Source organism: Phalacrocorax aristotelis, chromosome 1 (genome assembly GCF_949628215.1).
Source record: "Phalacrocorax aristotelis chromosome 1, bGulAri2.1, whole genome shotgun sequence".
In the NCBI taxonomy this organism is placed as follows: domain Eukaryota; kingdom Metazoa; phylum Chordata; class Aves; order Suliformes; family Phalacrocoracidae; genus Phalacrocorax; species Phalacrocorax aristotelis.
In genome coordinates, this window is record NC_134276.1 from 84,578,351 (window position 1) to 84,605,558 (window position 27,208).

General features: G+C 44.0%; 1 protein-coding gene across 2 annotated transcripts; it reads right to left on the bottom strand.

Annotated features, from left to right (window-relative positions):
- Positions 1-389: 389 nt before the first annotated feature.
- ACE2 (angiotensin converting enzyme 2) lies at positions 390-25,719 on the bottom strand. Of its 2 annotated transcripts, XM_075081939.1 has the most exons (19): positions 25,408-25,719; positions 22,236-22,394; positions 20,230-20,323; positions 19,470-19,613; positions 18,003-18,115; positions 17,364-17,472; positions 16,635-16,732; positions 14,973-15,142; positions 13,705-13,931; positions 12,796-12,940; positions 11,098-11,196; positions 10,304-10,426; positions 9,768-9,940; positions 8,744-8,802; positions 4,414-4,514; positions 3,329-3,445; positions 1,891-2,085; positions 1,108-1,237; positions 390-719 (listed from the first exon to the last, which is right to left on the bottom strand). In XM_075081939.1, exons 1-18 carry the CDS (start codon positions 25,594-25,596, stop codon positions 1,117-1,119), a joined length of 2,436 nt encoding a protein of 811 aa, XP_074938040.1. In that variant the 5' UTR covers positions 25,597-25,719; the 3' UTR covers positions 390-719; positions 1,108-1,116. The 2 variants fall into 2 exon arrangements, with proteins under 2 accessions (XP_074938040.1, XP_074938039.1); XM_075081938.1 differs by having other exon boundaries at positions 390-1,237.
- Between the last annotated feature and the right edge of the window lie 1,489 nt (positions 25,720-27,208).

Sequence of the window (27,208 nt, forward strand, 5' to 3'; positions counted from 1 at the left end):
AGGACCTACAGGACACAGAATCATAGAAGTGCTGGCTGGAAGGGACCTCTGGAGGTCATCTGGCCAAACTTCTCACTCAGAGTGGGACTGTCCTCACCACTCACTCAGCCATACCTTTGTCTACCTAAGCTCTGAACGATCCTAAAGGTGGAGATCCCACAGCGTTTCGCAGAGCATGGAATAGGCAACCTGTTCCAGTGGTGCACTACCCTCCTGCCAAACAGCTTTTCTTTTTCAGGTGCAACCTGAACCTCCCAAGCCTCAGTCTACTGGCCCCTGTAGGTAATAGCACAATTTGTATTTGTAGTATGCAGTATTTGTAATGCACTATTTGTAATAGTGGAGGTAATGGCTAAGGTACTGGAAAAAAAAAAAAAGAACTTGGATCATTTAGTATTAAGGAAGTTTATTCTGTTTTTAGATGAGAGCATAACACAAAGATCTTTTAAAAAAATTTTTTTTGAGGGAGCATGGGCTATTTGGTCTCTACAATATTTATCAAGCAAACAGTTAGAAAAATAACTTATGTTACAACTTCCTAACAAAGATCCAGTGCTTGCTAGTCTTCATCCAGTATCTATTTTACACAGATACAAACTTCCTAAAGGTGCAAAAATTGCCGTTATTTCATATCAAATTGAGTTCTTCATCACTAAGGTTCTTCCGGTGGTCAGGGTTTTTTCTTCACAGTCTATTAGATGCACTTTCTAGGTCTCCATCTGGAAAGATCAAGAAGTTCCTCATGGGCATTAGGAATATGAGTTATGTCTGTCTTGATCGTATACAAGTGTATACTTCCAAGTTTTTATATCTCATTACAGAGGAAACAAAAAGAAGTTGGATGCAGCACATTTACAAAAAGCAGCACAAATAGTGTGTAATATTATGCGCATAATTCATAGAAAAGCCACAGGACATATGTATCTTCAGTTTTTGCATATTTTCTAGTTACCACATAAACAGCAGATTTAGTTGCTGTTGTCTATGAACAAGGAGGTTAATGGTCAACCAGAAGACATTATGTTTGATGACATCCATAGCGTTTTGGTCCTTGCTAGGGACTATTGCTAAAAGTGAAATTAAAAAACCCAGAAACCATTAGTGTACCCATGTCCTCTAGAATGATGTTTGTGTCTCTTCAGGTGATTCAAAACCCATGTTGCTTTTTCCCCCTTCATCGTAAGGGTTCTCCTCTTCACAGTTTGATCTTGCTTCACTCCCATATTCTCTCGCTCTCCTGTAATGAAAATTCATTTTATATTAGAAGCCCCTGTTCTGTTCAAGTCCTTCTGGATCCTCAGAATCCCCTACTGGGATAATAATACTGTGTTTAACTGGGAATATTTATATAAAAGGAATTGTGTTGCTTTTAAGAGGGACTGTAGCAAACCTACTACATTCTTAGAAACCCCATTAATGGAGAGACACAGAAAACCAAACCAGCTATATCACTGTTCATGCAACAATATTTAGGGAAAATTACATTGCTGGACAGCCTCCGACAAGATTATTGAAAACTGCAGGTGCTGATGAATGTGGGCAACTCTGCTGTTGGAGAAGGCATTGTGTCCCCAGCAGGCCATTCCATCCACCTTGCAGTGGGGCTGGCAGAAGCCTGGCCACGCTCCAGCTCCCTGCAGCCACAGCATCCAGATGCCTTTGTTAAACTGCTGATGATGGGGAAATCACACTAAGCTGCCAAAGATGCCGTGCGCTGATAGGCAGGGAGCTGAACCTTTAGCTATCACTGTTGATGGAAGGGGGATAATAAGCTTTAATTCCCTAATTTGCTTCAGCTAGATTTGGCAGCCTATTTGTAAGCACCCTGATGATTCAATCATCAGGATGTCTCCTGATGGTCATGATCATAATTTCAAAAATATTACTCACTTTTTGCGATCTCTCTGCCCAGTGATGATCAAGACAATAACTCCGATGACAACCAGGCTAATAACCACGCCAAATATAATTAACCAGATGGTGACTGGCGGTTCATAAGGTGTGGCCAGGGTTGGAAGTATGCCCACAAACTCCAGTGTGTTATCATCCAGTCTGAAAGCCTCATTGATTCGTCCCCGAGACATCCTGCCATCAAGAGCAAATTCAAAGAGTTTCACTCATTTATCGGAAAGAAATAAATAGTTTTTAGTTGTTTTATAAGTCTCCAGTGTGTCTGTTGAACTGCTCAATTGAAAAGGCTGCACAGGAGGTACTGCTAAACCCATGTTCCTTTTGGCAGAGGGTGGCGAGTGACAACCACAGTAAATTAAGCCCTTAACCCGTTGCGGCTTAACTGACATGTTCACACACTGTATGAACTTTTAAAATCCATCTTAACATTTATCAAAATGAGGCAAACAGCCTTCTGATCTCCCTCTCTATTTGTATTTTGCCCCTCATTCTCTTTACCCTAAGATTCTTGGCTATCCATAAGTTTCTTAGATATGCAACAGGCAACCACAGCTTTGACCTGTTTCCCTCCTACAGTCTTCCATAGTTTTGATTCTTGTGGTTTTCACTGCCCCTGAAAATCCTCTCCCTTAGTGATTTTCCATGCCTTGTTTTTCCTGAAATTCTGCTTCTGCTGTTGAGTGCTAGCTAACCAGACAGTGACTTTCATAGCTGTATTGTTCTCCCTTGGTTCACCAACTTATCTCACTGCTTTTCAACCCCATCTCATATTGCTGCTGCTTTTAGATTTGTGCCCTCTTCATTTCCCACTGTACATTATCCGTGACCATCTGCAGAGCTGCAGTTTTATTTACCATTTTTCCAACAATGACTCAGAGTGACGTCATACTGTGCTATAAAAGAGCTCTTCATTGACCCATAAGTGGGAACCAGCTCCTGCTCTGACCTCTTTTCTGTATAATTAAATACATATGGCTGTCTTTCTAATACATCATTATTCTGGAATCCTTGCTAACAATAATTCTTGCACTTCAATTTTTCATTAATGAGAGGAAGAAAACACACTTGCATGCATACACTGTTACTGGGCTCTGTATTTCAGAATATAAAATAGTTCCTGCTAAAGTCTGAGCAATTATATTTGCTGACAAGGTATGATACAATTAGGTGTGTCAGTTTTACAATTAGCAGTTTTACAAGCGCCCTGAAGCATTTTACATTGGCTGTTGTCCAAGACACCATCAGATAGATGGACTTTTTTCTTTCTGTCATAACAGTTTCTCTCATCCCATTATTTCCATACTAACTGCAGAACTAAATTTCTTATCACCGTTTTTGCCTCTGCTGCCATGAGCACTGCTTTGCCTTTCACCTGGTTGGTTTTCTTTTTTTTTTTCCCCAGATAGCAAAATCTCACCTGATGGCATTTTCCACGTCAGCTTTGGGCACAACATCACTGATATTACCTGGCATGCTGACTGTAAGGTAAAAGGAGATCCTTTGTGTCTGTCGTCCAACATGGATATCTGTAATCCTGAATGAGAAATGGAAAAGAAAGGGGTTTTAACTGTTGACATGACATTAGTTTTAAATTCGGGCAAGTGAACAGTTGTGTTTGATCGGCAATGCCATGGCGTCAGTTTACACTGAGTGAATGCTTCCTAGTGACCTCAACTGAGAAGTTAAATCAATTTTCCTGACAGAATTTCTTTTTCTATGTGCTAATATGTAACTTTAGATGGAGAGAGTCTATCCTGTACCTAAGACAATCCTTGGTGTAATTTTCCAAAGCGCATAATCAGCTGCAGAACAGAGAGTGTTTGGGGCAGGTCTCATGAATGAGGTGATGTGTGAAGTACCAAGTGGAAAAAAAAAATCCTTTGTCCTTACATTCCTTTGGGAGTAGATCCTAGATGTTATATGGCTGATGTTCTATAAAGTAATATCAAATAGCGTAAGTAGATAACTTCTGAAATTTTTTGAAGAAACCTAATAAAAAGGGTTGGTTCTCTTACCAAAATCAATTTCAGGTGATAGATTTTATATTTGTAAGAGAACCTAGGTAAGATTCTAGAATTCTAGTGCTTTATAATCAAGTTTATCTTTCCTTGGCCCAAAACCTCTTGGATATTCAGTATCATATACATACATTGTTAGAAATTTTTATTTCTAATCAATGTGTCTTCCTTGATAGTCCCATATATGTCAGGCACAAATTCTCAAGGCTCACTTCCACCAATAAGCAGTGGGATACAAAGCCTTCTGCACCTGCTGAAGTTACCTATCTTTAGGATGTGTCTCCTAAACTTCAGACTCCAGAGTGAAGAGAAAAGACAGCATGTAACCAAGCTGGCATCTTGCCTTTTACAACCAGCTGATGTTTGACATTGTTTGCTATCACCTTACATTTGACAGAAGGCACAATATAATTCCACCAATTCATGCCACTACCAAACTAGAAGCAATATAGACATAGTCGGCACAATTAAGCAAGCCACTCACTGGAATTTAACATCCTGTTGCTTCACCTCTGCAAAGTATTTTCTCATGGCATAGGCGACAGATGATTTGAACAAGAAGAGCTCACTTTCATCCCATCCATACTGCAAAAAACAGCACAAGAAAAATTAATCAGAGACAGCAAGTTATCTGACACTAAGAAATAATTCTAGAAAGAAATAGCAATTGTAATGCTTGGCATGCACTTCAGTATTATTTATTTGTGCCATGATAGCACTTCAGGAACATACTCAAACATTTTAGCTCCATTAATCTGGGTGCTCTGCAGGGGAATAACCAAGGAGGCATCCCCGCTACACGACACTGCATCATGCTGTCCCTTGGCAATTTCTGGTACTGTTACATGGGGCTGCTGAAGATGCTGCAGTCCCAGCCCATCTCTCGGCCTGATGGGGAGCAAAGGCAGGAGGAGCAACATTATTCCTACTAAATACTGTGCATTCTGTTTGAGGTCTAAAGATTTCATAATTTAGCTCTTGTTTGAATCACATAATTTTATTTACAGACCTGTTCTTTTAAGAACGAGAAACACTGTGGTGGGGTTGTTGTGTGAAGGTGGCTCATTTATTTGCTTGATGAGCTGGGATTTTTGTTTGGAGTTTGTTTTGTTTCGGTAAAAAACTCTTTGCATCACTATTTCTGCAACAGGCATATATTTGTTGTTTTTCCCTGGAGAATAGATAAGGTGATATAAAAAAATGCACTGCCTGTGTGCAGGCTCCTCCCGGCCTGCCTTATGAGTCCAAAGTTATTTGCGGTGGAAGTCAAAAACAGCTTCCCTGGGGCAGGAACTGAGAGCTGTGCAGGGGGCAAAAACCACTGCAGGAGCTGATAATGCAGCCTGGTCTGTCATGCAACACCACATGTGCACGAAGGGAAAATTCCTGTCTGAACTCTGGCATTTTTTTTATCCCCTGAAGGCCTAGATTTAATTGTGTTTATGGTACCTGAGCAGGAATGCCTGTAAATGCTGTCAGTGATAGTTTTACACAGCTCCTGACTTTCTCGAGTATCATTTGGGAAGGTGTGGTAGAAGGTGGCTCTGTTGTAACAGGCTTTATACAACCCATCTACATTTTTCAGTCCTGTCCTCCTCTTGGCACTTGATATAAAACAGAGAGAGAGAGAAGTACATGGGACAAAAGAGCAAAAACTGTTGTCAGTCTGTGCAGGATCAGGCCTCAGGCAAGGGGCAGGTGACATGAAGGCCCTGCTAGCAAAGCAGCCCCGAGCCCGAGCCCGGCGGTGTGCAGAGGGCAGGGGCTGTGCCAGCTCTGGCTGTTCCCACTAGCATGGATTGAAGCTCTGAGTTACCTTTGCCTCGGTCACCAAATGCCCCCGGCTTTCTCCTGCTTGCTGGGCAGCAGGCAAAGCCCTGCGCTGAAGCCCTCTCGTTGTTACCGCTCTTGTCTCCGGCAGCTGGCAGTGTTCACCGTCACAGCCTACGATGCTGCTGTACGGGGGTTCTCAATTTTTCATTTCTCACCAACATCTTTAGGCTCTGCAAGGCTTTTTTTTTTTTTCCTGTTTAACCAGGAGCTAATTGAGCTTGATTCCTCTACTGCTGCTTTCTGTACTGAGCATCTTAGCTTTTTAATCATTTATTTGTTTCCATGTTATATATTTTTTCTTTTTAAGTCTAATGTATTTTAATTGCCACTGTGCCTCTCAAGTGCCTTTATAAATACCATTACAGGCTGTGTGGATGGGAAGTACCTAGCTGGCTTCTGATCTGTGTTTGAGTAATGACTACCCACACGCCTTCCCTAGGCATCTCAGAAACCTACCTTGGCCCTCACTGTTCGTTACAGAGGCTGCTTTGCCTTTCAGAGCAAAACGAACTTTGCCAAGGGCCTCTCTCCTACTATAGCATGTTCCCTACAAGATCTCGTGTGTGACTTGAAAGACAGTGTAAGTCTGGCCTCTAATTCAAAGAAGGATTTTCCATTCTAAAATCCATCAAAATGCCTGCAGGCTAACAGCTTTCCATTTCCTAACACCATCTTTTGTGCCAGCCTTTTATAACGTAATCATACATGTGACATTTACCCACTGGGGAATTGTGAATTAATGTTTGAAGAGGGGTCCCATTTTCAAGTGGCAGTCAGGGAACTGACACTCCTGGAACCCCTTATTTTAAATAAGACAGACCCTGAGTCAGTCAGCAGGGGTCTTGTAGCAGTTTCCCTTGGGAAGGCGCTTTGATAAAGCCCCAGCTGAAGCAAAGCTGTGGGTGTTTCAGCCTCATCAGCTACACTGGTGATACAGTGATGCTACGGCTGCAGCTTTAATCACATCAGCCTGAAAACAATTAGCAGGGTAATTGCAGCAGCACATGCTCTGGCACAGCTGGTGTAAGCCCATCCGTGAGTCTGGATGCTTAATTTGCCAGAACTTCAGGCTATTGAATCTTCCGTGCTGGTAACAGCCAGGGTACATAGCTGAGAGGCGCAGGACTGTCTGTGTGCACTGCGGCTGCTCCTGCTGTCCCCCCAGTGAAGTTCGCTCTGCAGCAGGGGGGGGAGGGTGTCTTTCCCTTTCTGCCCTATCCAGTGCTAAAGAGCAGAAATACAAAAAGACTTGCTGGCATACTCAGAATGCTTTCTGCTGTCCTAGTGGTGCAACGCAGCTTGAAATACATCTTAAACAAACAGTTGCACTGGGTTCCTGGCTTCTGTGTGCTGTGAGCTGCATAAAGCAGCCAAAACATACTGCTCTCTAGCCAGGCTGAGATTCCTGCCCAAGGTTCCCCCTGACTTTTCTCTATGCCAGGTCATGCATCTACCATCACCCACTGCTGGCATACCAGCATTCAGAGTCACGTCCCCAGGAGCTCAGCGTAAGGGAAATTTGTGGGGAGGCAGAAAGCTACTGAACGGAAAAGGTTTCCTGCAAGCTGGTAATGTGGGCTTGTTTTGCGAGGAAAATGCATGACTTGCTCTTCAGAGCTTAGGAACCTACCATCCATACCATAATTCAAATCAAGTAATCTGTATGAGATTGTTTTACAGCTGCTCAATTGCACAACAAAAGACTATGATGGCAAAAGGCAAGCATAAAAATGGTATTAAGATAAACATTAACCATAATGACTAATAAATGTGTTGTAATATGGAACCTTTTCATGCTGTTGATATCAGTTTCGAATTGTATCTAACTCGACTCAGCAGTCTAGGAAGCAATAGAACTCCAGTGGGGCTTGCATGTGAGGGAGTGATAGAAGCGAGAGCATCAATTCGTATGAAAAATGAGCCCATGGTATTGTGTCCTTGCTAGTCCAATAGGCTCCGACGCGCAGGTCTAAATGACCTGCTTGATGACATACTCGTTCTTGGAAAATTGCTAATGTTCTGCAAGGTGAAAATGGCCATTAACAGGAATGAAGTGTCTGCACTTAAGCCTTCTACACTGCCTCTCTGAGATTAGAATAAAGAGGCACATCTAGAATAAGGAGCAAATTTTCAGCCTCAGTTAAGCAAATGGGCTAAGGCAATGCTCTGTTTAAAATCTTAAAAGCCGTCTTTGGCTTTGATGAGTTTTTTTGGTTGCTGTAATACATTTTATTGGACCAGCTGGTGTAACTGGGGAAAGCAGACAAGCTCTTGGGAATGAAAGCCCTTCTCATCTGAGAAGCAGAGAAGCAGCTGGACTGCCCCCCACAATCTTAATAACAAAGCTGTCTCTGCATAAGGGTTGGAGGACAGGGAGGCAGCCGAATATATCAGGGCTTGGAAAGATTACAGCAAACAGGAAAACAAAACCTACAAAGGGATGCTGACAGAAGTGCTTCAGTGTGAAATCAAGAGCATTTGAGAACAGAGAGTGGGATTCAACCCCACATTTAAATGTGAAGTAGCTGCTCTAATAATAACTTCTGAAGGCAGCCACAATAGCCATGATAATGGAAATTAGAACTAATTAGGTAGAGGCTTTATTTAGACACACCAGCATAGCTGGGGAATATATAGCCATTTTCAGGTACATGAGTTCCCCTATGCTGCCCTCCAGGCCTGTCCTGTAGCAGGTAAAAAATTATCAGTACCTCCACAGAATAACTCAACTCATCTAGCTGAGATGTCTTTCTTAAAATGGGTGGGATCACTCCCTGGAGAGGTCCCTCCACTAATTATAGATGGAGTCTTGACCACAAACTCAGATGAGACATCTTTTATGTGATAACCCTTCAACTGAGCTGATACCACTCTTCAGGCACAAAGATCAGCTATACCCTGCCTTGTTTTCTGAGAGCCATTAGCGCAACATCTCTGTTGCCCGAGCAATGGGAAGAGTGCCACAGCACAAACTCACTTACCGCCTGGCTCCCCAGTGCTGACTTCAGGCTGATGCGCACTTTGATGGCATTGTCAGAATCTGGTTTAAAAAGAAACAAGGGCCATGTCAGAGCTGCAGTGACAGAAGTTCTGTCCCTGGGAAATGCTGGGATGGCTAGAGTTTCCTTAGAGGTTCCCCTGCTCCCCCTGGCCAGCTTGGTGGGATTGATCTTGTTTCCCTTCAGCCACCTCTATTGCAAAACTCCGCATCTGAGCTGTCAGTCACACAAGTCTGGCTTTGTAGTAGACAGAAAGAGAGAGCATGTCTAGAGTGCAGTCCTCTGGTCTTCTTTAGACATTTCCTGAAGGAAACGCCTCTTTCCCACCATTGGGAATGAGCAGCTCAGATGCAGGTGTTGGTGTCCGGTTAGGTGAATCCCACCATGAGAGACTGGCACAGCACTGTAAGAGTTACAGTGCTTTCCAGTACTGACAGCGATTACGCATATATAACCTGGGTGGTTCAACACCCAATGTCACCACAATAGGCTGAAAAATGCATTTTTTCATGGTCATCTCCTTTTTCCTCCCCTTGAGCTCCCATCTTTGCCTAGCAGAAGACAGCAAACAAAATGTTAGTAATTTTTCAGTGCTGGTTTATCCCTATGCCCCTAGCTCAGTGTCCCCTGGCTCCCAAGACCTGTGGCTCCCAGCCCTGCAAAACAGGCACGTCACTCTCAGGCAGGTACCATGTAGTTCCAAGCCTCTGGTCTTTCTTCCCTCTGCACAGCCCTCCCACTTTTCTATTGCTGCCACTATTAGAAAAAATAAACTCTATTTCTGAAAACTGGGTGAGGCTGTGACAAACTCCACGTGTGCTGAATTCTCCAGCTTTGGCCATGAGGAAGCCAGTCTGCCTTCCCATGACTAAAACTTACTGCTCACTGTGCGTTTCCCATAACCCTGCTTCCCTAGCCTTCAACATTTACAAGAGGGAGGGACTTTTCTGGTCAAGGGTTGTGATGACTACTGAGTGTCCTTAATTCACACACAAGCCGTACGTACATGGAGCCCAGTCTGTTTTCCAACCAATGTATCTGCCAGAATTGTTTCTTTGCAGCCACTTATATAAAGGTTCGAAGTAGTGGAGCAAGGGCATTGCGTTCATGTATTTCTCTCCTGTTACACTTTCCAGTGCTTGAGTCCAGGGCTTGGATCTGCCTAATTCAAGCAATTGCCTGTGCATGTGGAAGGAGAGGTAATATATGTTATTGCCATGTTCCATCTAGACATCTAGCAAAAAAAAAATCTGTGATTGGTATAAAAGTTTTCTTTTTTGCTTCTGAATTCCCTCCTTCCTCCCATCATTTCTATTAATAAAAATAAATTATTTTCTCATTAACAGGCAATTAAACCTTTGATGTTTAGATCCTCAGTGGATGTAAATTTAGTCAACTTGACAAAATAAATGGAGTAAACATATGCTAAATTTTCAAACTAAGTCCATTTTGATGCAACCTCATTGAGTCCAGAAGAGTTCAAGGATGAATTACACTTTGGTATACTCTAGTTTACTATGTGTGAGAAATTCGCTTTGTTACCTCAATTTCTGACCAGCTGCTTTGGAGTTGGTAATGTCACAGGTGTGAAGAGGGCCAGTATGGTTAGCTGCCTTGCAAAGTGCCTCCTGAAACTGGAACTGATAGATGGTCCGGGTGTAATACCTAAAGGAAGGGCAAGGAGAAGGAAGGCACAGGTTTTATTAGTCATCTGGCAAGGAAACCTGTAAGCCCTTGGCCTTGGAAAGCTCTGCTGTGTCAGCTGGCGCTCCTGGGAGCCTTGGGAGGCTACACTGCTGGGAACGAGGTCAGCTGATATTTATAGGCTATGCTAACTCAGATTTAACAAAATGCCAAGATCAAATGCAGCAGAAGAGCCCTAAATCTGTTTGCTGCCACATAAACCAGAAGCGACTAAGGTTTTTAAGGCCCAACTCTCTGCTCCAGCTGAGCCCTCTAAAATGAAATGTCTGGGACATGGAGGGACACCCATAGTTAGTTGCTTCAGGACTGCATGTGCATGGCCGAAGTGACAGTGGTACAGGGCATGCTGTCTTCCCAAGAAGCAAGCCCCTCATACAGATGTGCTCCCACCAGTCCGACGGCAGCATGAAGCTGCTCTGCTCAGCAAGAAGCTCAGCAGCCTTGTCCCTGCTCAGAGATTGCTGTGGAGCAGCCCCTGATGTCCACAGAAAATCTTCCGCTGAAATCAGTGACCTTCAGTCAGGGCTTTATACAAAATAGGATTGTGTTCTGAGACTCACCAGTAGATGTTTCAAGTAGCTGGGGCTTGTTCTGTACCCAAAATATAAGCTATGAATTAAACACTGAGCTACCTTATGAATGAGTAATCATTGGCCACGTGAAACAGCATTGCAGGGTCACAATAGGTTTCATCATGAGGGACTGGTTCAACAACGCCAACTATTTCTCTCCTGGGGATGAAGGAAAAACACAGGATTTCTGTTAAGATATAATAAGGAAAAATAATCTGACTCTGTCCTTCCTCTGTATTGTCTGATACGTATGGGCACCTCTCTGACTTCTAAACAGAACTCCATACAGCTCCCAGTAACCCCAAATAAGTACTGCTCTATAGCTGGAGACCACAAAGAAGAACCTGCTTTGAAATGGATAGTGCAAGGAAGGGATTTCTACAATAGCAAGATGTGTGGGGAGCAATTAGTAGTATGAAATAATCTACAAGGCATGAGCTTCACATACATACCTCATGCCCTGGGCCATCCCAAGTTTGGAGACTAACACTTACATTTTTGTGCTGGGTAAGTGCTTACAGAGACTGGGTGACCCAAAAGGTCTATGGCCTGCTGTGCCACTGAGTTGGGAATGAGGTTTCTCCTTATTTTCCGCTCCTGAGAGCGTTTTTTCTGAGCAGTACTCTGGAAACAAACCCATGCCCTAAATTCGGAAAATAGTAACAAGCTAATATGGAAATCTTTTCCGTACACCTGTATTTCAAGGCCTTGTTCCAGCAGAGAGCTTTGCAGTGCCTCTGCAACAGATGTGATAAGCTTCCCTGAACAATTTGTCATTCTCCGTTTCTCTGACATCTCTGCTACTTTTGAATAAATTGAAGCTGACTGGTTTTTACAGTGGGTCAGGAGGCTTGCTTAAATCAAGTTTTATTATAGATTTTGTTTGCTGATGGAGGCTCACTGTTTGTGTTCATGTTAGAGTGCAGGCTCCATTTTCAGTGTGGGGCCTGTTTGGTTTCTTTGCATTTTTCTGCCCCCATGTTAACCCACCCAGGAAATGTCAGTCTCCAGTCTGATTGAAACCACTTTTTAATCTTGAGCTCCAAGGTGCTGGAAATAGATTGGCTGGTGGGCATAATCTGAAAATGCACCTCTGGTTATTATTTGCCAAGGGAACTGTATTTTCTTGACCAAAAAAGGTGGTATCTTAATACATAAGAAAGGAAGGAAGCAGTCTGGAGTCTTTCAGACAATTTGCCTCCAAAACCAGTCTAGAATGCGGAGGAAATGCAAAACAGAGAAGTGTGCACAGATATTTGGTAGATTAAGATCTGTATGCTTCTCAGGTTGGCAACTATGATGAACTTCACTTTCCACTTGTCCTTCAGGAGGTGGTGAGCAAACCAGAGCATATGCTCAATGAGACATAGGGAAGGGCTGTACTTAAGCTACAGAGATGTCTTGGGGCATGCGTCAGAGGGATGGCAATGTTGATCCTGGGATCTGCAACATCCCGTGTGAAGGCCGTGGGCTGTCTTTATCAGAGAAGCTGACATCAGAAATGAGGAAAAAATGTGCCGAGAGGCAGGGTAAGCTGCCCAGGGCTGTACACAGTGCTAATGGGGATACATGGCTGGTGAGACGTTGTCTGCACCTTGTTGGGTGTTTCAGGCTGGCACTCTACCAGGCTTTGCAGAAACACCCTGAGAGACAGACCTCGCCCTATGGGGGCACTGGCACCTCAGTATGTTGAGTAACTACGAAGGGTTGGTTTTGCAGGTTCATTTGCAAAAAAACCTCTTTGTTTCTCAAACTTACTTCATCTCCCACCACTGCTTCATCCATTCCTGCTTTGTAATCTCACCCCTAAACACCATCCACCTCCACTTCTCCAGCATGTAAGTAAAAGGCATTGTTCCAACAATCGTTAGTGCTTGTTTGAGCAGAAAGTTGATTTCAGTTTCTGAAGAGAGAAGCAGTTACGGTAATGGTTATGGTAGCAATTAGTATCTGATTAGACAGCTAAAGTTGCTTCCTTTAACAGCTTATGCTTACATCTGGCTTGAATTACTGATTTTCACTATGGAAAAAGTGGAAGGAAGAATATTACTGAAAAAACAACCATGAGAAAAAATCACTTAGCTATTGTATACCATTCTGTATGTCCTTTGGCATTTACATTTCATTATCCTCCTCTGAAAAACTTCCCAGGCTCTGGGAAGTTTTGAGCTGAAGACTTTGGTACATCTCCATCCTGACAAGGTAATACTCAAAGAAGCCAGACAAACTGCATTATAATGAGGGCCCACCTATGTTGTCCATTCAATATTCACTTAAGTGGGAGATGTAATTCTCAAGGTTTCAGTTTCATTGGAACTGCTAAATACATACCTTGGTAGAGATACGCACAGATTCATGCAACAGAAACTGAAAAGACTATTGGAGGCTCATATAAATGAACTATGAAGATTCTGGGATGAGTTGTTCGGTACTGAAGGTAATGAAGTGCTAGCTATTTGTTTCTGAATTATGTATCAGCATTATAAAGTAGTGACCCTTGCTTCACAATGTCATTTGGGAAAAAAATGGTATTTCTGGTAAGTTAGTGGAGAAAGATTTTCAGAAGCCTCTCAGCTGATCATTCAGTTGGCAGGCACAATCTTCTGCTACAAAATAAGGCCTGCAAGTGCTTTCACTGAAATATATAATATTTACACATTTATTTACCTTTATCCTCTTGGAAGGTTGGCTCTAGGAGGTCAAGAGATTTCAAATGCTGAGGAGTAGCTGCAGAAAGTGACATAATTTCACCTACTGCTTCATGGAAGCCCTCGTTGGCGCCGCCTCTTAGCAGGAAGGGCTGCTCAGAGTATGCCATGTCGTACTCGATGTGGCCCATCTCATGGTGCGCGGTCAGGAAGTCGTCCATGGTCACTTTGGTGCACATCTTGATCCTGCACACCAGAGCGAAGTGTTTGTGGTTAGAGAGACGGTGGCCTAGCCAGCTGCTGCCCAAGTCCTGCCTGCCGCAACCACAAAGCAAAGCAGCCTCCAGAGCTTGCGAACACCCCTAACCCTCACAAAACCTGGGCGCCCGGTCCTAGCATGGGGTGCAGTTCCTCCTGCAAGAGTGATGCTTGGAGGGGAACTCAGCAAAACACTTTCAGCCACCTTGAAATTGTTCTGGGAGTAAGAGAAGTTTGCTGTTTTGTGAGAAGCAGCTGCTCTCTGAAGCTTGGCAATAAACTTACTCTGTGTGTTGGAATAAGTACTCACCATCAAATTTAGGCAGATAGTAGTGTAAAAAACCCTGTGTTTCAGTGACTCCTGCTACTTCATCCTTGTATAGGTACTATTTAGTAAAGGAATTTCTTCAGGTAGGGTTTCCTTTCACCTTCCCCAGACTGCTGAGGTGTGAGGCTGGCAGCTTTCACTAAGGCTTTGCTGGGGACCAGCCTCTTTCCCCAGTAACTGCGGGGACTGCAAGAGGGGACAGAATTTGTCTCAGAAGACTTCATTGTGTGGGAACATGCTGTCCCTCTCCTTTCCCAAATATGGAAGAGACTGATGGATTTTCATGAAACTGGATATATCTGCTAAAGACAGATGGTGGGCTATCAGGAGGTTTTCACTTGCTACCCAGGGACCCTGTGCTATTGCTGCAGAATGTGCAGGTGTCTACAAATCTCACTGGTATCCACAAGCACCCACATTTCTGCTTATTCCTTAAGCCCTAGGACATAGTCATTATTTCTCTAATTCATATAAATAACAGGGACTTCTCTGATTAAATTTGAGAGTAGTCCTTAGGTCTTCACAGAAAGTTACACAGAAAGGTTTACAGTCCCACAAGACCCCTGCTCTCTTGTCTTCCTTTCCCCTCTTACCAGCCAGAAAAAAAAAAAAAAAAAGATTAAATCAGCATGGTGCACCTTTAGTGAAAATATGAATGTCCTAGGAGATGGCATAAAAATGGGTCATAGTAATTCCAGTACCTGTAGTCTTTTTTCCCCAGGTCCCACGCTGTAGGATGGCAGACAACCTTCCTGTTGTCGGTCGGCTCTGTGAGCATGGACTTATTCCAGAAGCCCTCAGTCATTTTCTCGAGGCCAATGGAGAAGAAGAATGCCTCAGCGGCTTTGAATATTTTAACTGCATCCCATTTCTGAAAGAGACAACACCACCATTAACCACTGCTTCTGCATGGAGCCTGTGCCCAACGGATGGCTTAACATGGGCAGCTGACTTCATAGTTATCTCCCAGTGACTTCAGATCAGCACCTGACTTACTGTGAGTAAGATGGTAGTGCCTGCCTTCAGCACTTCTGTAAATTCTGCTGGGAACTGGAATTAAGTGTATTCACCACAAACAAAATAGGTTTCTGCACTCAGAGGTTCAGCAGATAGCACCTGACCCAGACCAGAGAAGCCCTTAAACAAAGATAAGGTGGTGAAGATAAAAAAGGCATTCCTGTCAGTAACATGTCAGATCTGGGACCCAACCCTTCAGCCACTTCAGTCAGGGACAGCTCATCCGAGGGAGCAGAGCTGCACTCCCAGCAGATAAGCATGAGAGGAGATCTCGGCCAGAACCATAAAACCTCGCAAATGTATCTAGAGGAGTTACTTATCAGATTGTAGCTGCATATTAATGTCCAGAATATTTTTGTCATTCTGCAGCTTTATTATTCTACATAGCAGGAGCTCTGCATTTACTGGACTGTTTTCGCAGAGATTCAGATGGCTGGCAGCTCGGTTGGATGAGAATCCTAAAGTGGGCACATCCACCAAGAAGGGTGAGCCCAGCCTTTGCGCCAGTGCGCTGTAAGTAATGCTTCCTTCCTCACGGTGGTACTTCAATATATACAAATCTATGATTACAAAGGGTCAGTACTGTAAAACAGAGGTGAGAGTAATGCAGACTTGTACAAACTGCTTATGAATCAAATCTAGCTATTCCTTCTCTTGCCAGCGTAACATTTGTATGGCGTGCTCCCTATGAGAGAAGGGTAGATTTCAGGTGAACAATGACATTTCAGAAATCAAATTCCACCGATCACATTTTGTTTTATAAAAGAAGTGAAGCTCAGGCAGGACTACAGCAAGGTATCTTCAACCACGTTCTCAGTCTGGTAAAGGTGCTGTCACGGCTGTTAGCACTACAGATCTCAAACACAGACCTTATGGTGCTATGCAGTAATCAAAAGATAAGAGGCAGCACTGCAGTTTCCTAGCTGTATCCAAATAAACAGGACTGGCAAAAAAAACCCTGCGATATACAAACTATTTGATTATGGTGATGGCTGGCAAAGGTCATATTTGATACCAGCCAACTCCATGACTCCTGAAATATTTATATGTACAAAATATATCTGTTAATGGATAGGTGTCTCTAAGGAAAATAGAATGGAGCCAAGATTAAGCCAGTCAAAGAGGGTAGAGAAGAAAGAGAGCAGAAGAGCTAAACAAAAAGGCACAGTGGAAAATGCAGGAACACACTAAGGTGAAGAGCAAAAAGGGATGCAGAAAGGAATGTTTTGCTGGTGCTGTGTCTGCCTTAGTGCAGCTATGGTTTTCTAGAGAGCAGCTGAGAGTGTATAATTTTTATACCATCCAGATTTGTTACATAATGCATATTGCATAAAGGCATGTCTTACCTTTTCAACCATTGCAGAAGTTACATCAATGTTTGGTTTGGCTGGATAGGGAACGGTCAAGGCATACAGATTTGTCCAAAATCTACCCCACATATCACCTTCAAAAAAGAGAGAAACATAGAAATACTTTAAATTATTGACTACATATTGTTCAAAAGTGCCAGACAGTTCTATAAATTGTGCAGTGACACAAACAGGGACTCCTATACATCCAACCACAATGTGGTTTCAGGACCGATCACTTTCCTGAAGGTTTATTCACAACTGAACATCCATGTTGTTAGTCCACGTGATTGCCGTTGCCGTGTTCATGTACATCAGTTACAGCAGCTTGATGTTTCGTGCTTTGAAAGCAAAGTCAGGAAATGTGGGAGTTTAGGATAAGATTTAAAAGGAAAAACAAGTCTCTCTGAAACTCTCATTTCTAAGGAAGACAAGTGCTGCTGAGGGGAGGGAAAAGTCCCAGCCCAGTGCTGGAGTTTTGAGCTGGGTGCCACCAGCTCTGGCAAGGATGGAGGACACCTGACTTCCCTATCTGCCTCTGCTGCTAAGCACCTATGTCATCTCTGCCAGGGATGACTTCTTCATTTCTCCTCTTCCCTTCTCTTATCTGTAACCTGTTTGTTAATATCCTGATTAAACAGGCAGATTACTCTGTTCCCATGTGCCTTGAAGGTGACTGTCCTGTGTACAGAGTCAGGCTTGTGTGACACGGCCACATTGACATACCCAGCAAGTGAGCAGGGAGGCATCCTGTGGAGCTGATGAGCTCAGGGCCATAGACCTGCTCCAGCCGGTGCCTCACATAGGCATGCAGCTGCTGGTACAGAGGTTTTATCTGGAGGCAGAGGAAGAGAAGGAAACAAATTATTTTCTCTTTGCTCTATGCCATTCATCCCTCCTAAACACATCCTCGAAGATGTCTCTGACAAAATTCTCCCAGCAGGTAAGTGTACCCCAAACCTGCAGCTGAGCTTTGTCCCCTGCCTCAGGGCTCAAGCACTGAGTCCAGATCCTAGCCACAGAAGTCCTGCTCAGGTACAAGGGAGGGAGCATTGCTAACTTTAGATGCTATCTCATGGGAAACACACCTTCCTCCATGGGCCCCATCTGGAGGAGAGACATGGATCTGCACAGCTCCCTCTTTCCCAGCTTTTGGCACAGCGCAGCCTCAGGGGACCAAGCTGGTCCTAGGATGGCTGCAGAGGTAAAAATGCTGTGTATGTCTCCCAACATCTGTTAACCCCATGTAGACTGAAATTAGCCAGTTTAGGGCAGGTCTCATCTTCCTTCACAACATCGACACATGAGTCCACCATCACAAAACACAGCCCTGTGGCCAAGGTGAGAGATTTTTCCTGCCTCTACCTGCTCAAATGTCTTCTCCACATCTTCGACCAGCTGGTCACGGCTGTATTTGTAATTTTCTGGATAGTCTGCTTCATAATTTGCTCTCCAATAATCTCCATAGTCAGAATAACCTGTAAAGCACAGATGCATCACATCAGGACACCACACATGGCACTGCTCAGGTCTGCAGGAGCAATACAGCTCTCTGCTGATCCCGTGCAAACTTGCAGCCTTTCCCCCAAAGCAAAGCAGCAAAGCACGAGAAGCTCTGGGTCTAGGGGAAGGAGAGTGGTCCCCCAAGGCTCTGTCCCACAAACATGCAGGTATGGGAGATTTCCAAGAAATGCAGAAGTTGCAATAATGGTTATCTGCTAATTAGGGTCATTCCAGTTGGAGACAGAGGTCAAAGGAAATCATCACTCCTGACTGCAGCTATGAGGGAGGGCAGCCTCTGCTCAGGCTGGAAACTAAGGGGTTCTCACAGAAAGTATAAGCTGGTGGATATTGAATATGAGCCTCCTCCTGCAGCAACAAAACCACCAGGGCAGATGAAGACACCAGAATTGCAATGCATCTCCCAGTTCCACAGAGTCTTCCAGTCCACTGAGCTCCATCAAGCCTGGAGTAGAAATGGCTCATAGCTGAGGTCTCTTCCTTAGTGGTATGGAGGAAGGTCATAATGACCGTTACTTAACGTTTGGGGTTTTTTCCTGTCTAACTGTTTGGACTATAATTTCTTATTCCTGGTGCCTAGCTCTAGCTTGTCAATTTTCACAAAACAAGGAGTATAGGAAAGTGGATGATACAGCTGCAGTTTGTCCAAGAGACAGATGATGTAGCTACTTCAGAAGTTATTTTAGAAGCCCCCAAAGAAAATTAGCAGCCACCTGCATTCCTGTTCATTTAAGAGACAGTTCCCTATGATTTGTGTGGAGATCTCTGACTGGAAGCACACTTCCTTAGTGTAAAATCCTTTTTAAGCACCTGGCTGCCCCTGCTGGCCCAGGCCTACCAAATCTGATCATTCCAGTTAGGGCATAATGCTTACAAAGGTACCACTGCTTGTGGCTGGTGCAAGAAGGTCAAGGCTGATAGAAAAGAGAAGGCACCGCCAAGACTCATCACCAGCAGCGCTCGGAAGTTGTTTAAATTGAGCATGCTTGCCCATAAGTCACAAGCAGTGAAGTTCTGGCTAAGGCAGCATGTAATGACGGGCACTGATACATTACAGCATTTGGGAAAGGTGCCAGCAAAGGCGTCCCTCTTTTGTTCCAGGCTGGTGACAGATGTCTGATCTGGTCAATGGCACCTGTCTGCATTGCCTCTCGCCTTGCAATGTGCGCACCAAGAGCAAATTATGTGCAGAGTGCGGCTCATCGGTGCGTAAAAAAGTATGGGTTTTGAATTCCAGTGCAAATTGTGCAAGATTACAGTATGTTTGTTAATTTCTGGAAGCCAGAAAAAAAGTAAAAAAAAGTGACTTACCATTAAGCTTTGCAACCTCATTTTTAAGTTCAACATACTCTTCATATAATGGTCTCATCATCCTGCCAACATCAGCTCTCCAGCCTTCCCAGGCCCACAGTCTCTCATGATAATCCGTGCTGTTAGCCATAATAGTGTCCAGACCTGTCAGGAAAAAAAAAATCAGTTCTAGGCCTTGAAAAAGCAGAATCTCTGCATTTTTCTTTCACAGCAGGCAAATGAGCCAAAGTGAAAAAAATTTCATGAACTAAGAAGAAAACACTTTGTGTTTGATATATCCCATTATTTTACCCCGTCCTTTTCTGATTTAAGGTTATCCCTTTCTTCTCTTTAAGAGACATGGAGCAGACCATGAGTCCCTTAGATGCTGTCTCTACATTAACTTCCCTTAAGTTGGTAGCATTCTTGGGACTGGCCTCAACATAACATTGAGTCCAACAAGACTTTGATGACAGGGGAAAAGGATAGACTTTCTGTGATGTAGCCAAACCCCAGGTGACAGGCAGGCTGTCACGCAAGCTGAGGAGCCCTCTCCCAATTTTGTTTACTACAAGTAGGAGACAGTATGTCTCATGAGCAGCAATCCTGCTGAAGGTCCCTGAACTGCAAGGTGCAATTAAATTATGACTAAGATTTAGATAGCAGAATATATCTTTTGAAACTACAGCCTGTTCTCTTGCAGTCAGGATCCACCCTTGGGCTTTTTCTTTTTGAACCCTGAGTGTAAAGGACACAGTAGGGGCAGTGGTTAGTACCGTACCTGGCTCCAGCACCAAACACTCAGACGGTTCAGTGATTTTACAGACGGTCCCAGTGCTGTAGATGGTGCTCATCATATTTAGCACAGTGTTCAGCTGCAAGTTAGATGTGAGATAGCCCGTTAGAAACCCACCCTGTGCAAAATAACAGCCAATTATGCTAATTCCTTAAGAGCTTGATTCAATACTTCAGCCACCAGCTTAACATTCAAGCATATGTTTAAGCTCGTAGAGATTAATGAAAGAACTTGCCTAAATGCATTACCGAACCAGTACCTAGCTGGAAAAGACCGATAATCTCCCAAATATGAGATGTAATCTACAGGTTCTTAATATCCAGTTAGACAGAGCTCTGGATTTAATGAGCACAGACTGTCACAAGAGAGCTATCAATATACAGCAGCAATAAAACAATAAAGTTTAGCAATGAACTTCCATAAGCGTGGACCCACCTAAACTTTCCAGGTAGGCTGTGGTTTTGAATGGCAAAAAAAACAGGGCCCCTTGTGCAGATGCTGCCAGGCTGACTGTTGCTTGTGGTTTTTAACATCACATCACACTAATTGCATAGATCTGCTTATATTCCATTACAGAGAGGTTACAGCTCATGTCTTGGGTCAGCTGAAGGCCAAATGCATCTGAAATCATTCAGCTGTGTCTCAGAAGCTATGCTATATAGCTCTGGTTTGAGGCTTTTTTTATGTTTTAAGGTTTTCATACCTCTAGAAAAACATGCATCACTTTTAGCTTTTCCTTTAGGACTATGTTATTTCTCATTTAAAGCTTTAAATCAGAGCTGTGTAGAGCTGTCCATGGGAGGGGTAGTAAATTACCAGCTCTAACTTTATCTCTGTCAGCATTAAAATAACTGGGTGCCCAGGGAAATTTTTGTATCAGTGAAGAATATTTAAATATTCCTACAGAATCCCATCAGACTGTACAAAAAGTCACTTTTCAAGCAAGAACCAACAATTTCAGCCTCAAAGGCTATTTATCTAGGAAACTACAACTGTCTAAACCAGGAGGATACTGAAGAAAATACCTCCTCAACAGAGACAGCATTGCCATCAGTGCACTGCTGTGCTCCAAAATAAATGTGAACTGTCAGCATTCCCAGAAGGGAAATCTGTCTTTCCAGAAACACATCTCATTTGGATCAGAGAGGAGATCCAGCCAGTCACTGCTTCTCTTGCATGGTGGTTAACACTGCTATCTTAGCAGAAAAATCTCAGGATCCTTCTATAATTAGGACTGCAGGATCCCCTAACTCAACGAAAAGTTTCAATTTGACCTTCAGCAAAAGGAAACTAATTTAGCCCTCAAGTGTTTGGCTAGAAATCCCTTTTGAGTCTGCATAGCTGCTCACTCCAATTCCACACATAGTCATTATACCTATACATGCCTTTTACATGAACTTGTCAGTAGAAATGTCAAATCTCATTATCAATTTTGCTAAATCCTGATGGCTTTCAGCAGCTTTCTGAGGAAGGAGGTCACCAACCCTCCCCAATTTCAGGCATCCCAGGGGGCCCGCTGCATGGAAGTATCCCCTCTTTTTCACAGTTTGATAATGCAACATGTGCAGAGAAAGTCAGTCTTCCTCCACCTCCACTTTTTTGACTCATTGAATGTCCTTTCACCTATCTCTGCTCATTGCCCTAGGTCTGGACTTAGCCAAGCATTTACCACAGGTCCTCTTTTCCTTTTATGACTAATCCAGCCATTTATGCAAGGACAACTCTGACACGTGTGTGTGTTTGAAATTCATTGCATGGATTACATGGCAAAACTGCTGACTTGAATGAGAACCAGCTTCCTAAAGCCAGACCACCCCTCCAGTCTTGTAATGCTATGAGCACCTTGTACAGGTACACTCTCCATACTGATGCTGGGAGACAGCATCATCCCGAGACAAGCAGGGTGGTGACAGCACCATGCCCTCGCTCAGGGGTGTGGTGGGAGGCAGCTCAACTCACCTGACAAAAATGAGCTACATTCAGCAACTTACTCTGTCATATTTATCTGGTGACAGCACAGATGATCCTCTGTCCTGGAGACTCTGGATCTGGAGTCTGGTGAGAGCATCCTGGATGCTGGATAACGGGAATCTGCTGGAGTTCCTGGATGCCTCACTGTAAAATGCGGACCACTTGGCATCTGCCTCGTTCTGAAAGGGGTTCACACAAACCCTGAATTACTCCACCAAAAGAGTGCAGCAGCCTGATGTACCCAGTGAGAAAAAAACGTTACTTCCAGGGAGAACTTAATTCATGGAGACCACCTGAGGATTGAGGGTTGAGCACTTGGACTGTGCAGTGAAACAGCTGGAGAACTTTTTGGCTTTGTTATAGTCACACACCCAGATAACCATTTTTCTTTGGAAACAGCAAAAAGCAGGACTGTCTCATCACACCATAGTTGTTGTAATTGATCCAGCACCACTGTGCTGTGTTCCCTGCTACTCTAAATCACCACGTATGCTTCCTTTAGTACTTTTCTTCACACACCCTTGCCTAACAGAAACCAGGTACGAGCCAGGGCACAAGAGTTCTGTGACCCAGATGTCATCCCCCGTTTCTGGTTCAGCAGCAGTGACAGACAGCAGCCAAGATAATGAGCCTTTTCATTATGCAAATATCACTTTCTCCTGAAGTTTTTGTAAATAAAAGATTATACTTGGGCATAGGAGGCTTTAAATAGGTGCCTTAACTGGGCATGCAAAACCTCAATGTTTTGCATGAGATTGCTTTTACCACTGCTGTAGTTACATACCATGACATGTGAAGTTCCCAAATTTCAGTGCACAAAGTAGCAACATGAGAACAGTATTTGGATTTGGGACTGTCTTATTCTTATTCACCTTTTTTAAATGTGTTTGTACATAGTTTAGCACATCAGCACCCATCCCAAATGGCAAGAAGAAGACTACTAATTAACCTGGGTCTTAGGGACAGTTTAATTCATTATGCTTATACCAACGCTTCCCCGGTTGTGAAGAGAGCACTTGTAATGCCCGTCCCTCCCTGCTGAGTCATCAGGAAACACAAATGTCATATTGTGCCTGAAGAGCTCTTTCAGGCACCCTTCACCTGCTGTGCAAACACGTGGCGAGGCTAACACTTTTGCCAGAGCTGTGCCTGAGTTGTCCAGCCCCGTGCTTGATGAACCCACTGTACCTGCTTTATGCTCCGGTGGAGAGAGGCGGTGGCAGATGTAAGGCCTTGGCAGTCCCATCTCTGCATCACCCCCTGCCCGTGCAGCCCCTCTGTGGGAGGACAGCCACCACCGGGAGGCTTTCCAAACTCTCCCCTTCATGGGAGCAGAGCAAACAGCCCCGCCGCTACTCAGCAGCTTGCAAAGCTCAGTGGCCAAGAGCTTCATAAGCACCCAGAGGAAGAGCATCACTGCGTACATCTGTTTCTGAACTCCTTATCATGAGCAGGGACAGAGAAGTGCCTTAGGAGTGGCGGGGCAGAAGAGGGGGCTCCCCAATTAGAGGAACAGGTTGATAAGTCAGAGGAATAGTTATGGGGTTTGTGGCCCAATTAACAAGGAAAATGGACGGGAGGGAGCCAGAAGGGACAGTATTCATTAACTCCGCTCCTCCAGCAGAAAGAGAGGAGGGGAAGCTGTGGGTTTATTACCAGCGCTACTGAAGAGATCAAGTGAGAGAAAACATTCTCTCTGAGCGCTGGACTAATTGGTTCTTATTGCCGGTATCTCCTCATGTATTTTATTATCTCATTAATGCTGAAAGTACTATATGGGGCTTTCATTTTATGTGTTTGGAAACATTACAGTTTAAGTACCTGGTGCCTTGGAAAACATTCCAGATTGACAATGATTAGTCATTAGGATTTCTTCCAGCAACCAGAGTCCTTGCTTTAATTAAGAAATACGATAATTAAACCATGTTTTAATCAAGCTATAAGACCACAAATTGGAAGACTTAAACCATTACACAAAAGTAGATGTAGGATGTTCAGCTTCATTTTTATGCTCTGAATTGTTTTCCTCTGAAGATTGAGTTAACTTTAAAACACACACAGCCACAAAATTCAAGGTGGTTTTGTTCATTTTGAAAGACTCCAAGATTATGAGATGCTAGGCTGAGGCACGGCAGTACCAGTAACCAGCCAGATCATGGCTGACTGCTCTTGATAAACAGTACTTGCCTAGAGACCCCGTTGGCTGGGACAGCTAGATGTTGGTGCTGAGAAGCAGGGAGAACTGTGTTGCATGGTAGCGTAAGTACAAATGCTGTGGTCCTTCCTGAAGATAGAAATTGACTTTCAAACCAACGTACTAGAGCACTGCACTACAAACTCCACTGCTGGCATTTGAAAATCCATGATCTCACTTCATTTTTTCCCAGCTTAATACCTCCAGGCAGTCTACCAACAGCCCTGACTATGGGAAAAGTAATGGGGACCGGGGCGGAAAAGTCCTCCACTGGGTAAAGGGTGTGGAGTGCAGACCACTATATAAAACCATCAGCAAATATTTAATAGAAAGCTTACATGCAGAAAATGTTTGCATATTCAGTGAGAAGTAAAATAATTTCAGCAACAGAGGAGAGACAGCATTGTCTGTGTCAGTAAAAAGCGCAGTGTTAGTTCGGTCTTAGGAAAAGTGGGAGACCTGAGCTCAGGTGGGCACAAGACTTGAATCCTGTTCCCTCGTGCCACAGGGCAGCACCTAGCCCAGGCCCTGGGATAAGACCATCCCCTCTGAGCTGTGCCATCTCGAAGAGGAAAGGGGCCCCACACAGAAATGCCGTGGCAGGAGGCACTGGTGGTGGTGGACCCCGAGCAGAAGGCGGCATGTCTCTCCATCCAGCTCATATTTTGGAGCCAAACATGCAGTGCTCCCTCTCCTTTTCCCTCCATTCACCAGGGTGACTTAAGGTGATGGCTAGGGACAAGCCCAGACTCCAGCCACCCCCCTGCAGTGCGAGGGCAGCCCAGGCACCAACCCTAGGCTGTAGAGGCTGGTAGTAGCCCAGGCAGCCCCAGTGAGGCATTGCTACATTAAAGCAAGCCCCTCTTCCCTCTTGAAACTGAACCACAGCTACCAAAGAAGTAGCACTCTAATTTCAACCAACTTCAGCGGAATCAAAATAAACTAGAAAGTAGCAGATTCCAAAAACAACAGTAAAACCTGCAGGATGGAGCACTTACCATTTTCCTGGCAGTCTCCTCAGTGATGTTGGTGTTGTAGTTCCATGAGGCAAGGGAGCTCTCATAGCTGATATTTTCTGCCCTCCTGTTAAACTCTTCTAGAAACGTTTGAGCTTGTTGCGTGACATCCTGAGGGGTCACAACAGCACTCAGACCACAAAGAAGGCAGAGGTGGACCAACATATTCATGTCCGGGCTGAGAACCTCTCAACAAAGTAGGTTTCCTCAGATAAGCTTCTCTGTGGGGCTCTGTCTCATCAGCCTTCGAGCATGGCTAGCATGAAGAAAAGGCCGAATCCAATTTCCTGGGCCTTTTATAGGTTTTATCCATTGTAGGAGAGAAAGGAAAAAGTTTTTTATAAAAAGCCAAATAAACAAAAGTCAATGATTAACTTTGGAAAAACATAATTCCTCCTGCCATTTTATGGCCTTCTTATAAAAGGCTTTTACTTTTGGTTAATGTTTCCCAAATGTGCTGTCAATGATACAGCTGGTCACTTTATCTATAGCCTGACTGTGTCTTTGGTAGCTCAGAATCTGTGAATCCTTTAACAGGTTGGTGATAAGCTGTAAAAATATTTAGAAACTTCACTGAAACACCAAGCCGTGAACCTTAACTCCCAGGCAGGAAGAAACCCCAGTTAGCCTGACATAGGATACCTGGTTGAGTGTTTAGGCCCATGTTTTAAAAGTCTTTGCAAAGCCTGAGTGATTTGGAGAATATACCTCATTTTCAAAGCAACTGGGGCATATAAAACCAGGTTTTTAAGTGTCTTCACTGAACTGTCAAAAAGTAGCAAGACTTTGTGGCAACACATCTTGCACAGAGACCTAATCTGAACTATAAATCAACTGGATTTAAGCACTAAGATGACTAAGACTACTAAGATGTCTCCAGTTTAATATCTAAATACCTTTGCTAATCTAGCCAGGAACCTAGCACTTACTGGAAATCAATGGGAAAATCAATGCATGAATTGGTTCTGGAAATGCAGCTTGGGTTGAGTGTTATCGATCAGACAATACCTTAGTATTTTTTAAATTAGCCTATTTCTGCTCAGTATCACTGGGTTGCTTTTGTTTTCCATTTGTTGGTCTGTGTGTTTCTTGGGGGGGACACTTTTTGAGATGCAACTCTGCAGCCACCTCCATGGTGGCTGGTTTCCAGTTCCTGGCAGAGCTTCTCCAAAACCACTATGACTTTGTCTACATGGGATCAACAGCAACCAGCCCCTTCATTGCCAAACCCCAGGAAAGGAGCTCCAGCACTCCCACCTGTGATGGGCTGAGAACAGCATGGCCTCAGCAAGGCCACCTGCAACAGGCATCCCCTGCAAGCAGAGCCAGAAAACAGGGACCATGAGGAAGCACCTTGCTTCAATACCTTCTGATACCATGTCCTGTGGACCAGGGACGAGTGATACCTGTCATCCACGTGCAATCCTCCAACAATCTTTGGGGTTTTTTTTCAAGTGAAAGCCAACAACATTCACTCAATCCTTCCCCAGAGGCCATGTTCCATAAATTGCATGTTACTCTTCTTGATGCCATCCAGACCCGCCACATTTTGTGTTTCCTCAGCGATGGTGTCCACATCTGATCATAAAGACACCTTATCATTGATCACTAGTGCAATCACCGTCTGTGTCTTACATGCTGTACCTTGCTGATACACACCTTCTTCCTGGCGACATTAGCCAACATGGACTCATATTCCAGTTGTGACCTTTCTGGTAGCACTACTACCTGCTCAGCCATCCCCCTTTTTGTCTCTGTCCTTCTGGTTCTAGGGTAGCACTAA

Bases quoted from the DNA above. Each gene is read 5' to 3' on its own strand.
- ACE2 (XM_075081939.1), bottom strand. From the start codon at position 25,596: ATGAATATGTTGGTCCACCTCTGCCTTCTTTGTGGTCTGAGTGCTGTT. The intron at 16,733-17,363 runs GTATGTCAATGT...TCTTTTTTGAAG, and splicing joins CCTCCCTGCTCACTTGCTGG to GTGATATGTGGGGTAGATTT. The intron at 10,427-11,097 runs GTAGCTCAGTGT...CCCTTCCTTTAG, and splicing joins AATGATTACTCATTCATAAG to GTATTACACCCGGACCATCT.